Source organism: Rana temporaria (genome assembly GCF_905171775.1).
Source record: "Rana temporaria chromosome 5 unlocalized genomic scaffold, aRanTem1.1 chr5y, whole genome shotgun sequence".
NCBI classification, from domain to species: domain Eukaryota; kingdom Metazoa; phylum Chordata; class Amphibia; order Anura; family Ranidae; genus Rana; species Rana temporaria.
In genome coordinates this window covers 15308-29144 of record NW_024404466.1, presented here as the reverse complement: position 1 = coordinate 29144, position 13837 = coordinate 15308, and the positions used below count along the sequence as shown (strand labels likewise).

The 13837-nt window shown below is 49.1% G+C and overlaps 1 protein-coding gene across 1 annotated transcript in view; it reads right to left on the bottom strand.

Moving 5' to 3' along the window:
• The window catches only part of PARP10 (poly(ADP-ribose) polymerase family member 10), a gene marked incomplete at its 5' end in the record, with an annotated part of 117547 nt that overhangs the window by 89919 nt on the left and 13791 nt on the right, over window positions 1–13837 (bottom strand). Inside the window, 1 exon segment of the mRNA XM_040334342.1 lies at window positions 3345–3575. Coding sequence (XP_040190276.1) covers window positions 3345–3575 — 231 coding nt within the window.

The window sequence follows — 13837 nt, the reverse complement described above, 5'->3', positions numbered from 1 at the left end:
GATCATGCTTTGTTGGGGGTTCTGCCTCGGTACAGGAATGGATCATGCTTTGTTGGGGGTTCTGCCTGGATACAGGAATGGATCGTGCTTTGTTGGGGGTTCTGCCTGGGTACAGGAATGGATCGTGCTTTGTTGGGGGTTCTGCCTGGGTACAGGAATGGATCATGCTTTGTTGGGGGTTCTGCCTGGGTACAGGAATGGATCATGCTTTGTTGGGGGTTCTCCCTGGGTACAGGATTGGATCATGCTTTGTTGGGGGTTCTGCCTGGGTACAGGAATGGATCATGCTTTGTTGGGGGTTCTGCCTCGGTACAGGAATGGATCGTGCTTTGTTGGGGGTTCTGCCTGGGTACAGGAATGGATCATGCTTTGTTGGGGGTTCTGCCTGGGTACAGGAATGGATCGTGCTTTGTTGGGGGTTCTGCCTGGGTACAGGATTGGATCATGCTTTGTTGGGGTTCTCCCTGGGTACATGAATGGATCGTGCTTTGTTGGGGGTTCTGCCTGGGTACAGGAATGGATCATGCTTTGTTGGGGGTTCTGCCTGGGTACAGGAATGGATCGTGCTTTGTTGGAGGTTCTGCCTGGGTACAGGAATGGATCATGCTTTGTTGGGGGTTCTGCCTGGGTACAGGAATGGATCATGCTTTGTTGGGGGTTCTGCCTGGGTACAGGAGTGGATCATGCTTTGTTGGGGGTTCTGCCTGTATACAGGAATGGATCATGCTTTGTTGGGGGTTCTGCCTGGGTACAGGAATGGATCATGCTTTGTTGGGGGTTCTGCATGGGTACAGGAATGGATCGTGCTTTGTTGTGGTTCTGCCTGGGTACAGGAATGGATCGTGCTTTGTTGGGGGTTCTGCCTGGGTACAGGAATGGATCGTGCTTTGTTGGGGGTTCTGCCTGGGTACAGGAATGGATCATGCTTTGTTGGGGGTTCTGCCTGGGTACAGGAATGGATCGTGCTTTGTTGGGGGTTCTGCCTGGGTACAGGAATGGATCATGCTTTGTTGGGGGTTCTGCCTGGGTACAGGAATGGATCGTGCTTTGTTGGGGGTTCTGCCTGGGTACAGGATTGGATCATGCTTTGTTGGGGTTCTCCCTGGGTACATGAATGGATCATGCTTTGTTGGGGGTTCTGCCTGGATACAGGAATGGATCGTGCTTTGTTGGGGGTTCTGCCTGGGTACAGGAATGGATCATGCTTTGTTGGGGGTTCTGCCTGGGTACAGGAATGGATCGTGCTTTGTTGGGGGTTCTGCCTGGGTACAGGAATGGATCATGCTTTGTTGGGGGTTCTGCCTGGGTACAGGAATGGATCGTGCTTTGTTGGGGGTTCTGCCTGGGTACAGGATTGGATCATGCTTTGTTGGGGTTCTCCCTGGGTACATGAATGGATCATGCTTTGTTGGGGGTTCTGCCTGGGTACAGGAATGGATCATGCTTTGTTGGGGGTTCTGCCTGGGTACAGGAATGGATCGTGCTTTGTTGGGGGTTCTGCCTGGGTACAGGAATGGATCATGCTTTGTTGGGGGTTCTGCCTGGGTACAGGAATGGATCGTGCTTTGTTGGGGGTTCTGCCTGGATACAGGAATGGATCGTGCTTTGTTGGGGGTTCTGCCTGGGTACAGGAATGGATCATGCTTTGTTGGGGGTTCTGCCTGGGTACAGGAATGGATCGTGCTTTGTTGGGGGTTCTGCCTGGGTACAGGAATGGATCATGCTTTGTTGGGGGTTCTGCCTGGGTACAGGAATGGATCATGCTTTGTTGGGGGTTCTGCCTGGGTACAGGAATGGAACGTGCTTTGTTGGGGGTTCTGCCTAGGTACAGGAATGGATCATGCTTTGTTGGGGGTTCTGCCTGGGTACAGGAATGGATCATGCTTTGTTGGGGGTTCTGCCTGGGTACAGGAATGGATCGTGCTTTGTTGGGGGTTCTGCCTGGGTACAGGAATGGATCGTGCTTTGTTGGGGGTTCTCCCTGGGTACATGAATGGATCATGCTTTGTTGGGGGTTCTGCCTGGATACAGGAATGGATCATTCTTTGTTAGGGGTTCTGCCTGGGTACAGGAATGGATCATGCTTTGTTGGGGGTACTGCCTGGGTACAGGAATGGATCATGCTTTGTTGGGGGTTCTGCCTGGATACAGGAAGGGATCGTGCTTTGTTGGGGGTTCTGCCTGGGTACAGGAAGGGATCGTGCTTTGTTGGGGGTTCTGCCTGGGTACAGGAATGGATCATGCTTTGTTGGGGGTTGTGCCTGGGTACAGGAATGGATCATGCTTTGTTGGGGGTTCTGCCTGGGTACAGGAATGGATCATGCTTTGTTGGGGGTTCTCCCTGGGTATAGGAATGGATCGTGCTTTGTTGGGGGTTCTGCCTGGGTACAGGAATGGATCATGCTTTGTTGGGGGTTCTGCCTGGGTACAGGAATGGATCATGCTTTGTTGGGGGTTCTGCCTGGGTACAGGAATGGATCGTGCTTTGTTGGGGGTTCTGCCTGGGTACAGGAATGGATCATGCTTTGTTGGGGGTTGTGCCTGGGTACAGGAATGGATCACGCTTTGTTGGGGGTTCTGCCTGGGTACAGGAATGGATCATGCTTTGTTGGGGGTTCTGCCTGGGTACAGGAATGGATCATGCTTTGTTGGGGGTTCTGCCTGGGTACAGGAATGGATCATGCTTTGTTGGGGGTTCTGCCTGGGTACAGGAATGGATCATGCTTTGTTGGGGGTTCTGCCTGGGTACAGGAATGGACCATGCTTTGTTGGGGGTTCTGCCTGGATACAGGAATGGATCGTGCTTTGTTGGGGGTTCTGCCTGGGTACAGGAATGGATCGTGCTTTGTTGGGGGTTCTGCCTGGGTACAGGAATGGATCGTGCTTTGTTGGGGGTTCTGCCTGGGTACAGGAATGGATCGTGCTTTGTTGGGGGTTCTGCCTGGGTAAAGGATTGCATCATGCTTTGTTGGGGGTTCTGCCTGGGTACAGGAATGGATCATGCTTTGTTGTGGTTCTGCCTGGGTACAGGAATGGATCATGCTTTGTTGGGGGTTCTGCCTGGGTACAGGAATGGATCGTGCTTTGTTGGGGGTTCTGCCTGGGTACAGGAATGGATCATGCTTTGTTGGGGGTTCTGCCTGGGTACAGGAATGGAGGTTTTCTATCGCTTGGACTTTTTTTATCCATTGGACTCTTGATGTATGAAGCGGGTACTGAGAACAGATGGGATGGGGTGTGATATACGGTCAGAGACCACCCTTTGGGTTCAGCAGGCAGGATATTTAAGAAGATGGAGCTTCCCTATTGATTCAGACAGAGGAGCCCAGTGACCCCGCACTCACCGTTCCAGTCATGGAAAGAGACCACGGCAAATTCTTCCCTCAGGACGGTCACGGACCTCAACGCGCCACCTCCACTGCGCTTACTCTCGAAGTACATCTCCAGGAGCTCCTCTGTTATCTGACTCCCAATATTTCCCACCAGGATGTCCCCACTGGCCCGGACACGGAGCACAGAGATCGATCGATCGTGTAATTTCTTTTCTTCCACACGAGTGAATATATGGTTAAGATCTGAGACAGAAAAATGAGAAATGTCCATGGAGATGACACAATGGAGACCGTACAATGTTCATGGAGATGACACAATGGAGACCGTACAATGTTCATGGAGATGACACAATGGAGACCATGTAAAAAGGGGGGGAACTAATGCGCAAATCAACCTAACCACGGACAGCTAAGCTAAAATAATAAAATAAAGTATCAACTAGTATGCAGCAGCCACGACTAATAGTGCTCTCACACTGACAACAGATAAAACAAGGGTGGGTGTAATGGCGCTTGCAAATAAAATAATTAAAAATGAAAATAACAATTCCTGTAGATAAGGTAATTCTCCACAGAACAAAGGAATGAATCCAAATGACGAATGAGTCAATCCGCCACCTGCTGTGGGTCTAAATATGTTCCACTCTAAATACGTCCAAGAATACCACCCAGCATTAAGGATAAATGTGGAGGGTACTGAGAGTGGTAAATAATAAATACCTAGTTCAGGTAAACACATGTGCCAAACTCAGCACAATGTTGAAATAAACCATATAATCGCCATAAAAAATATTATAGAAATATTAAAAACTGTAAATGCAATACAATAAGTGATATTCCATAAAGTGCTTCATCCATTTAAAAGTGCATGGGGCAGTAGTCTGTGAATTAATGGTGAAAGAATGTCCCACAAAATGTATATAGTAGACACAATTCCTGGAAAATATAATCAATGGCATGCACAAGTGGGCATGGAATTAATAATTATAACAGTGAAAAAAATAATATTTCTAATGATCACCAAAGAATCAAACGGAATCAGGTGTAGTGTTCATCGTGTCCAGTGCACAAAAACGTGCAACAAATAATAATAAGTCCAAAAAAATCAATCAATAATTGTTCTTAAGTGCAAAGGTGCTCCAATAGGATCCTATGATTAAGTGACGTTTGGCTGTCACGATACGCGTGAGGACGTGGAGAGCTGCTGGTGACGTCATCCGCTCGCGGCCGCAGAGCGGAGACACTTGGTTTACACGCTGATTACTCGTAGCTGCTTGTGAGTGTTTATTTGCTTTTTATTTAATAGATCTTAAAGATTTTATGCTATGGAGGCTTCCCTTCCTTTATTTTTCGTTTGAGAGACACCGTTTTAACCCTAATGAGCCGTCGTGTATGGGATTGGATCAGCAGGCTGGCTGTGGGAGTATTACACATAGGCTTTTTAATACAAGCCTTCTTAAGGTAAGGGGCTGGAACACACTATCTGCCAGACACTGTGGGAAGCCTGACGTTGGTATTTACAAGCACTGAAGTTATGATGTATGGATCTGTTGGAGCACCTTTGAGAACAATTATTGATTGATTTTTTTGGACTTATTATTATTTGTTGCACGTTTTTGTGCACTGGACACGTTGAACACTACACCTGATTCCGTTTGATTCTTTGGTGATCATTTGAAATATTATTTTTTTCACTGTTATAATTATTAATTCCATGCCCACTTGTGCATGCCATTGATTATATTTTCCAGGAATTGTGTCTACTATATACATTTTGTGGGACATTCTTTCACCATTAATTCACAGACTACTGCCCCATGCACTTTTAAATGGATGAAGCACTTTATGGAATATCACTTATTGTATTGCATTTACAGTTTTTAATATTTCTATAATATTTTTTATGGTGATTATATGGTTTATTTCAACATTGTGCTGAGTTTGGCACATGTGTTTACCTGAACTAGGTATTTATTATTTACCACTCTCAGTACCCTCCACATTTATCCTTAATGCTGGGTGGTATTCTTGGACGTATTTAGAGTGGAACATATTTAGACCCACAGCAGGTGGCGGATTGACTCATTCGTCATTTGGATTCATTCCTTTGTTCTGTGGAGAATTACCTTATCTACAGGAATTGTTATTTTCATTTTTAATTATTTTATTTGCAAGCGCCATTACACCCACCCTTGTTTTAACAATGGAGACCATACAATGTTCATGGAGAGCATACCATGTCCATGGAGAGCTTACAACGTCCATGGAGAGCGTACAACGTCCATGGAGAGCGTACAATGTCCAAGGAGACCGTACAATGTCCAAGGAGACCGTACAATGTCCAAGGAGACCGTACAATGTCCATGGAGAGCGTACAACGTCCATGGAGAGCGTACAACGTCCATGGAGAGCGTACAACGTCCATGGAGAGCGTACAATGTCCATGGAGAGCGTACCATGTCCATGGAGAGCGTACCATGTCCATGGAGAGCGTACAATGTCCATGGAGAGCGTACCATGTCCATGGAGAGCGTACCATGTCCATGGAGAGCATACAATGTCCATGGAGAGCGTACAATGTCCATGGAGAGCGTACAATGTCCATGGAGAGCGTACAATGTCCATGGAGAGCGTACAATGTCCATGGAGAGCGTACAAAGTCCATGGAGAGCGTACAAAGTCCATGGAGAGCGTACAAAGTCCATGGAGACCGTACAACGTCCATGGAGAGCGTACCATGTCCATGGAGAGCGTACAACGTCCATGGAGAGCGTACCATGTCCATGGAGAGCGTACAACGTCCATGGAGAGCGTACAATGTCCATGGAGAGCGTACAATGTCCATGGAGAGCGTACAATGTCCATGGAGAGCGTACAAAGTCCATGGAGAGCGTACAAAGTCCATGGAGACCGTACAACGTCCATGGAGAGCGTACCATGTCCATGGAGAGCGTACAACGTCCATGGAGAGCGTACAACGTCCATGGAGAGCGTACCATGTCCATGGAGAGCGTACAACGTCCATGGAGAGCGTACAATGTCCATGGAGAGCGTACAATGTCCATGGAGAGCGTACAATGTCCATGGAGAGCGTACAAAGTCCATGGAGAGCGTACAAAGTCCATGGAGACCGTACAACGTCCATGGAGAGCGTACCATGTCCATGGAGAGCGTACAACGTCCATGGAGAGCGTACAACGTCCATGGAGAGCGTACAACGTCCATGGAGAGCGTACAACGTCCATGGAGAGCGTACAACGTCCATGGAGAGCGTACAATGTCCAAGGAGACCGTACAATGTCCAAGGAGACCGTACAATGTCCAAGGAGACCGTACAATGTCCATGGAGAGCGTACAATGTCCATGGAGAGCGTACAATGTCCATGGAGACCGTACAATGTCCATGGAGAGCGTACAATGTCCATGGAGACCGTACAATGTCCAAGGAGACCGTACAATGTCCATGGAGACCGTACAATGTCCATGGAGAGCGTACAATGTCCATGGAGAGCGTACAATGTCCATGGAGACCGTACAACGTCCATGGAGACCGTACAACGTCCATGGAGACCGTACAATGTCCATGGAGACCATACAATGTCCATGGAGACCGTACAATGTCCATGGAAATGACAGAATAGAGACCGTACAACGTCCATGGAGACCGTACAACGTCCATGGAGAGCGTACAACGTCCATGGAGAGCGTACAACGTCCATGGAGAGCGTACAACGTCCATGGAGAGCGTACAATGTCCATGGAGAGCGTACAATGTCCATGGAGAGCGTACAATGTCCATGGAGAGCGTACAACGTCCATGGAGAAAGTACAACGTCCAAGGAGACCGTACAATGTCCATGGAGAGCGTACAATGTCCATGGAGAGCGTACAATGTCCATGGAGTGCGTACAATGTCCATGGAGTGCGTACAACGTCCATGGAGACCGTACAATGTCCATGGAGACCGTACAATGTCCATGGAGACCGTACAATGTCCATAGAGACCGTACAATGTCCATAGAGACCGTACAATGTCCATGGAGACCGTACAACGTCCATGGAGACCGTACAGCGTCCATGGAGATCGTACAATGTCCATGGAGATGACAGAATAGAGATCGTACCATGTCCATGGAGACTGTACAATGTCCATGGAGACCGTACAATGTCCATGGAGACCGTACAATGTCCATGGAGATGACAGAATGGAGAGCGTACAATGTCCAAGGAGACCGTACAATGTCCAAGGAGACCGTACAACGTCCATAGAGACCGTACAATGTCCATGGAGACCGTACAATGTCCATGGAGATGACAGAATGGAGACCGTACAATGTCCATGGAGATTGTACAATGTCCATGGAGACCGTACAACGTCCCTGGAGACCGTACAATGTCCATGAAGACCGTACAATGTCCATGAAGACCGTACAATGTCCATGGAGACCGTACAATGTCCATGGAGACCGTACAACGTCCACGGAGACCGTACAACGTCCAAGGAGACCGTACAACGTCCATGGAGACCGTACAACGTCCATGGAGACCGTACAACGTCCATGGAGACCGTACAACGTCCCTGGAGACCGTACAACGTCCCTGGAGACCGTACAACGTCCATGGAGACCGTACAACGTCCAAGGAGACCGTACAATGTCCAAGGAGACCGTACAACGTCCATGGAGACCGTACAACGTCCATGGAGACCGTACAATGTCCAAGGAGACCGTACAACGTCCATGGAGAGCGTACACCGTCCATGGAGACCGTACAATGTCCAAGGAGACCGTACAACGTCCATGGAGACCGTACAACGTCCATGGAGACCGTACAACGTCCATGGAGACCGTACAACGTCCATGGAGAGCGTACAATGTCCATGGAGAGCGTACACCGTCCATGGAGACCGTACAATGTCCATGGAGAGCGTACAATGTCCATGGAGACTGTACAATGTCCATGGAGACCGTACAACGTCCATTGAGACCGTACAACGTCCATGGAGACCGTACAATGTCCAAGGAGACCGTACAACGTCCATGGAGACCGTACAACGTCCATGGAGACCGTACAACGTCCATGGAGAGCGTACAACGTCCATGGAGAGCGTACAATGTCCATGGAGAGCGTACAATGTCCATGGAGAGCGTACACCGTCCATGGAGACCGCACAATGTCCATGGAGAGCGTACAATGTCCATGGAGACCGTACAATGTCCATGGAGAGCGTACAATGTCCATGGAGATGACAGAATGGAGACCGTACAATGTCCAAGTCAGCCACTACAAACACTGTAGCTGCTGACTTTTAATAAGGGCACTTACCTGTCCAGCGAGCTCACGATGACGGCCCCCTGAAACGATCCATCCCTCGGATCGGATGCCAGCGCCGCCATTGCAACTAAGGGAAACCAGAATTGGAGGGTGCTTTGTGAATAGCTCCGTCGTCTTCTGGGACACACACAGGTCACAGAAGACAACGGGGGAGCTCCCCGAAGAGGAGAAAGAGGCGGAACATCACCACGGACTAGGAAGAGGCAGATTAGGAAGACTGCCTAGCAACAGTGGTTTCTGGTAAGTAAAAATAGGATTTTTATAACAGCTTACCTGTAAAATCCTTTTCTTGAAGTACATCACGGGACACAGAGAAGCATAGTAATTACTATGTGGGTTATAGAGAGTACCTTCAGGTGTGGACACTGGCACGCCCTTAAGGCAAGAAGTTCCCTCCCCTATATAACCCCTCCCATACTGGGAGTGCCTCAGTTTTGTAGCAAGCAATAAGTGTCCCAATTTCCCCAAAAAGAGGGGCGGGTGCTCTGTGTCCCGTGATGTACTTCAAGAAAAGGATTTTACAGGTAAGCTGTTATAAAAATCCTATTTTCTTTATCGTACATCACGGGACACAGAGAAGCATAGTAATTACTATGTGGGACGTCCTAAAGCAATGCTATGAGGGGAGGGAGACCCCAAGAAATAAGCCGGGCGCCATCAGACATGAGGAATCAAACTGCAGCCTGCAGCACACTGCGCCCAAAGGCGCTCTCCTCATTCTTTCTTATGTCCAATTGATAAAATTTTGGGAAACTATGGACAGACGACCATGTCGCGGCCTTGCAGACTTGAGCCATGGAGGCTTGATGATGCACTGCCCAGGAAGTACCCACCGCTCTAGTGGAATGTGCTTTAACCTTAAACGGGGGAACCTTTCCCCTCAAGCCATAGGCTTGAGTAATGACCTGCCGAATCCATTTGGAGATAGTGGACTTCGACGCTGCCTGCCCACATCTGGGACCTTCTGGCAGGATAAACAATGTATCAGTTTTCCGGACCTGAGCAGTAGCCTTAAGATAGATCTTAACTGCTCTTAATACGTCTAGCGTATGTAAAGACTTCTCCCTTGCAGAACTAGGCTCTGAGAAAAAAGACGGGAGAACAAGATCCTGATTCAAATGAAATTTTGAAACAACTTTAGGTAGGAAAGCCGGGTGGGGCCGTAGGACCACTCTATCCTTATGGAATATAAGGTACGGTTCCTTACAAGATAAGGCCGCCAACTCTGAAACCCTCCTGGTGGAGGTTATGGCTACCAAAAATATCACCTTCCTGGTCAGAAGGACCAAAGGAATATGAGCCAAGGGCTCAAATGGTTGTTTCTGTAAGACAGAAAGGACCAGATTCAGATCCCATGGACACAAGGGAATCTTGACTGGTGGACTAAGCCGGATCACACCTTGCAAAAAGGTTTTGATCAGGGAATGTGTAGCTAGTGGCCTTTGGAAAAAAATCGATAAGGCCGAGATCTGGCCCTTAATGGTGCTTAGGGCCAACTTCATGTCTGCCCCTAACTGCAGAAACTCCAGAATTCTGCCAATGAGATACCTCCGGGGATGCCAACCCCTGGTCTCGCACCAGGCCACATAAGATTTCCAAACTCGGTAATAGATAAGTCTGGATGCCGGTTTTCTGGCATTAATCAAAGTAGATGCCACCGCATTAGAGAGACCCCTTTTCTTTAAGATATGGGACTCAATAGCCAAACCGTCAAATTGAGAGACGGTAAGGAAGGATGGAATATTGGCCCCTGGGACAATAGGTCCGGCCGAAGCGGAAGGGACCACGGTTGCCCCACGGACATCCTTACAATGTCCGCGAACCAGGCCCTTCTGGGCCACGCTGGAGCCACCAGAATCACTGGTCTTCCTTCCGACTTTACCCTGCGAAGAAGACGGGGTAATAATTGCAGCGGAGGAAACGCATACATTAGGGAGAACTGGTCCCATGGGAACACCAGTGCATCCGTGCCGTAAGCAAGTGGATACCTTGTCCGGGACAGAAAGTTGCCCACCCTTGCATTGAACCTCGATGCAAAGAGATCGACATCTGGTGTTCCCCACCTCTGACAAATGCTCTGGAAGATGTCGGGGTGAAGAGTCCATTCCCCTGGAAGCACCTGTTGGCGGCTTAGGTAGTCTGCTCGCCAATTGTCTATTCCCGGAATGAACACTGCAGATATGCATGGGACATATTTCTCTGCCCAGGTCAGGATTCGATTCACCTCTCTTTGGGCTGCCCGACTTCTTGTGCCCCCCTGGTGATTTATGTATGCCACAGCAGTGACATTGTCTGATTGAACCCTGACCGGAAGACCCTTCAACCTGTCTGACCAAGCTGACAGGGCTAGATAGACTGCTCGAATTTCCAGCAGATTTATGGGTAGAGACCTTTCGGAGGCTGACCATTTCCCCTGGAGAGACAAACCTCCCAGGACTGCACCCCAGCCTAGCAGACTGGCGTCCGTGGTCACAACCTGCCATGTCACGGGAACAAAGGACTTCCCCTTTAGCAGGTTCCGGGGAACCAGCCACCAACAAAGGCTCTGCCGGACTGACCGGGAGAGAGACATAGGGAGATCCAAGGCTTGAACCTTTTTGTTCCAAGCGGACAGAATGGCATGTTGAAGCTCCCTTGAGTGGAACTGCGCAAATGGAACGGCCTCGAACGAGGCTACCATCTTTCCCAATAACCTCATACAGAGGCGAATGGGAGGCTGACGCTTTGCTTTGACTAGTTGAACTAGTTCTCTTAAAGCCTCGAACTTCCTTTGGGGCAGGAAGACCCTTTTTAGCTTTGTGTCTATGAGTAGACCCAAATATTCGAGCCTTTGCACAGGCATTAAGGCTGACTTGTCCAGGTTGAGAACCCAACCCATGGATTCCAGAAATTTTACGGTTCTGTGTACCGCTGAGTTTAGATCGGCCACTGACCGGTCTACTACCAATAGGTCGTCTAGATAGGCTACTATGGATATGCCTTGAGACCTTCGATAGGCTAACAGTGGAGCCAATACTTTCGTGAAAACACGAGGAGCGGTGGCCAGACCAAAAGGTAAGGCCACGAACTGGAAGTGGCGCTGATTTACCGCGAAGCGAAGCAGCTTCTGATGGTCGAGAAAGATAGGAACGTGCAAGTATGCGTCCTTTATATCGATGGACGCTAGTAGTTCCCCTCCTTGCAGGGAGGCCACCACTGACCTGATCGATTCCATCCGGAATGATTGGACCTTTAGGAACTTGTTTAAGGCCTTGAGGTCCAGGATGGGTCTTACATCCCCGTTTGGTTTGGGGACGGTGAAGAGATTGGAATAAAACCCCAAACCTTGTTCTTCCACTGGCAGTTCTCTGATTACCCCTTGGGATAACAGATGATCTAAGGCCAATGTTAAGGACCTTCTTTTGCCGAGGTCCTTTGGGACGTTCGAGGTTAAGAAGCGCGGTGGAGGAAATTCGCTCAACTCCAGCTTGTAGCCCCCGGAGACCGTAGAGAGGACCCACCTGTCTTGGATCCTGTCTAGCCAAGCCTCCGCAAACAGCTGAAGCCTTCCCCCCACCCGGCTGAGTGGGGGAGAACCTTCATAATGCTGACTTAGTTGCTGGCTTGGCCTGTGGCTTACGGTTCCAAGGCTTTTTGGAAGCCTGAGGCTGGCCCTGTGGCTTCCCACCTGCATTGAATCGTCCAGGAGGCCGTCGGAACTGCCTGGTACCGGAAGTACTAGGGATAGGAGAGGAGGATCTCTTAAAGGAGGGGGAACCCCTAAACCTTTTCTTTACTGGCAACAGTGTACTTTTGCCACTGGAAATTTTCTGAATATAAGCATCCAGATCTTCCCCAAACAAACGCTCTCCATGAAAGGGAAACCCCGCCAGTAATTTTTTACACGGGGCTTCAGCAGACCAGTTCTTCAGCCAGAGTAACCTGCGCATATGAACTAGCGAGAGAGTGAGACGTGAGGACTGCTGAATGGAGTCCTTAATAGCATCTATGGCAAAACATAATGCTCTGGGAAACCCAGCCAAATTCTGGGCCTGTTGTGCCGGCAATTCCTTTAAGACCCCTTTAAACTGGTCCTTCAAGGCCTGGCAAATCCCAATAGCCGCAATTGCAGGCTGGGTTATTCCTCTCGCCGAAGCAAAAGAGGTTTTTAATAAAGTCTCTAATCTCTTGTCTGTCGGATCTTTGAATACCAGAACGTTCTCTACTGGACAGGTCAAAGATTTGTTTACGCAGGACACAGCTGCGTCAACCTTGGGGATGCCCCATTTTTTTGTGAATTGTTCCTCCATGGGGTATAAAATCGAAAACTTCTTAGGAGGAAGAAAATATCTATCTGGATGTTCCCAATCCTTGTAGATAAGCCCTTCCAGCAGGGGGTGAACCGGGAAGGAATAATTAGCTTGAGGAGCTTTTAAGGAGCCTAAAGATGAGACTGCACTTGAAGCTGGCTCTGAAAGTGGCAACTTGAAGGCCGAACGGACCATCTCAGTGAGGGACTGGACCAACAATTTTTCGGATTGCAACGCCGAAAAGGGTTCTCCCAAAGTGGAATCCTCAGAGTCCACTACTTCCAGCTGACCTTCTGCCAGATCTCCAGAGGGTAAATCAACCTCTTCTGAGGATGCATGCCCCAAATCGAGGGACTCCTCAGAGGGAGAGGGGGACCTTGTGCGTTTTTCCCTTGAGAGAGAGGATGCAATCAAGGTCGCTAATCTCTGCTCCAGACCCCCCATAGCTGAGGCCAGAGCCTCCTGTGTCACAAAAACTGGAGCAAGTGGGACAAGGGCAGAACAGGCATCTGACAGCCCTGATGGTTCACCCTGGGCCTCCTCCAATTTATCAGGAGCAGCCGCAGGAGCATGCCCGAGATCCTCTGAGCCAGATGGCGATCCCTTTGCTTTTTTGCTTCTAGTCCCTGAACCTTTAGCCATGATAAAGCTGAGGTACTCACAATAGTTGCAACTACTTGCGAACCTATAGACCAGCACTGACGCTGCTATTTGATGGTTGGCAAGGTGCAGAGCCCACTATGCGCCTTAAGCAGATGTCACTGTCCACCACCAGTACTAAATACTGAAAGTATGTGCACAAGATCTCTGTGTCCACCGTCAGCCAGAACCAGTTAGGTGGACTGGAGCATATAAGGACTAGGTGTAATCACCTGACCTGCT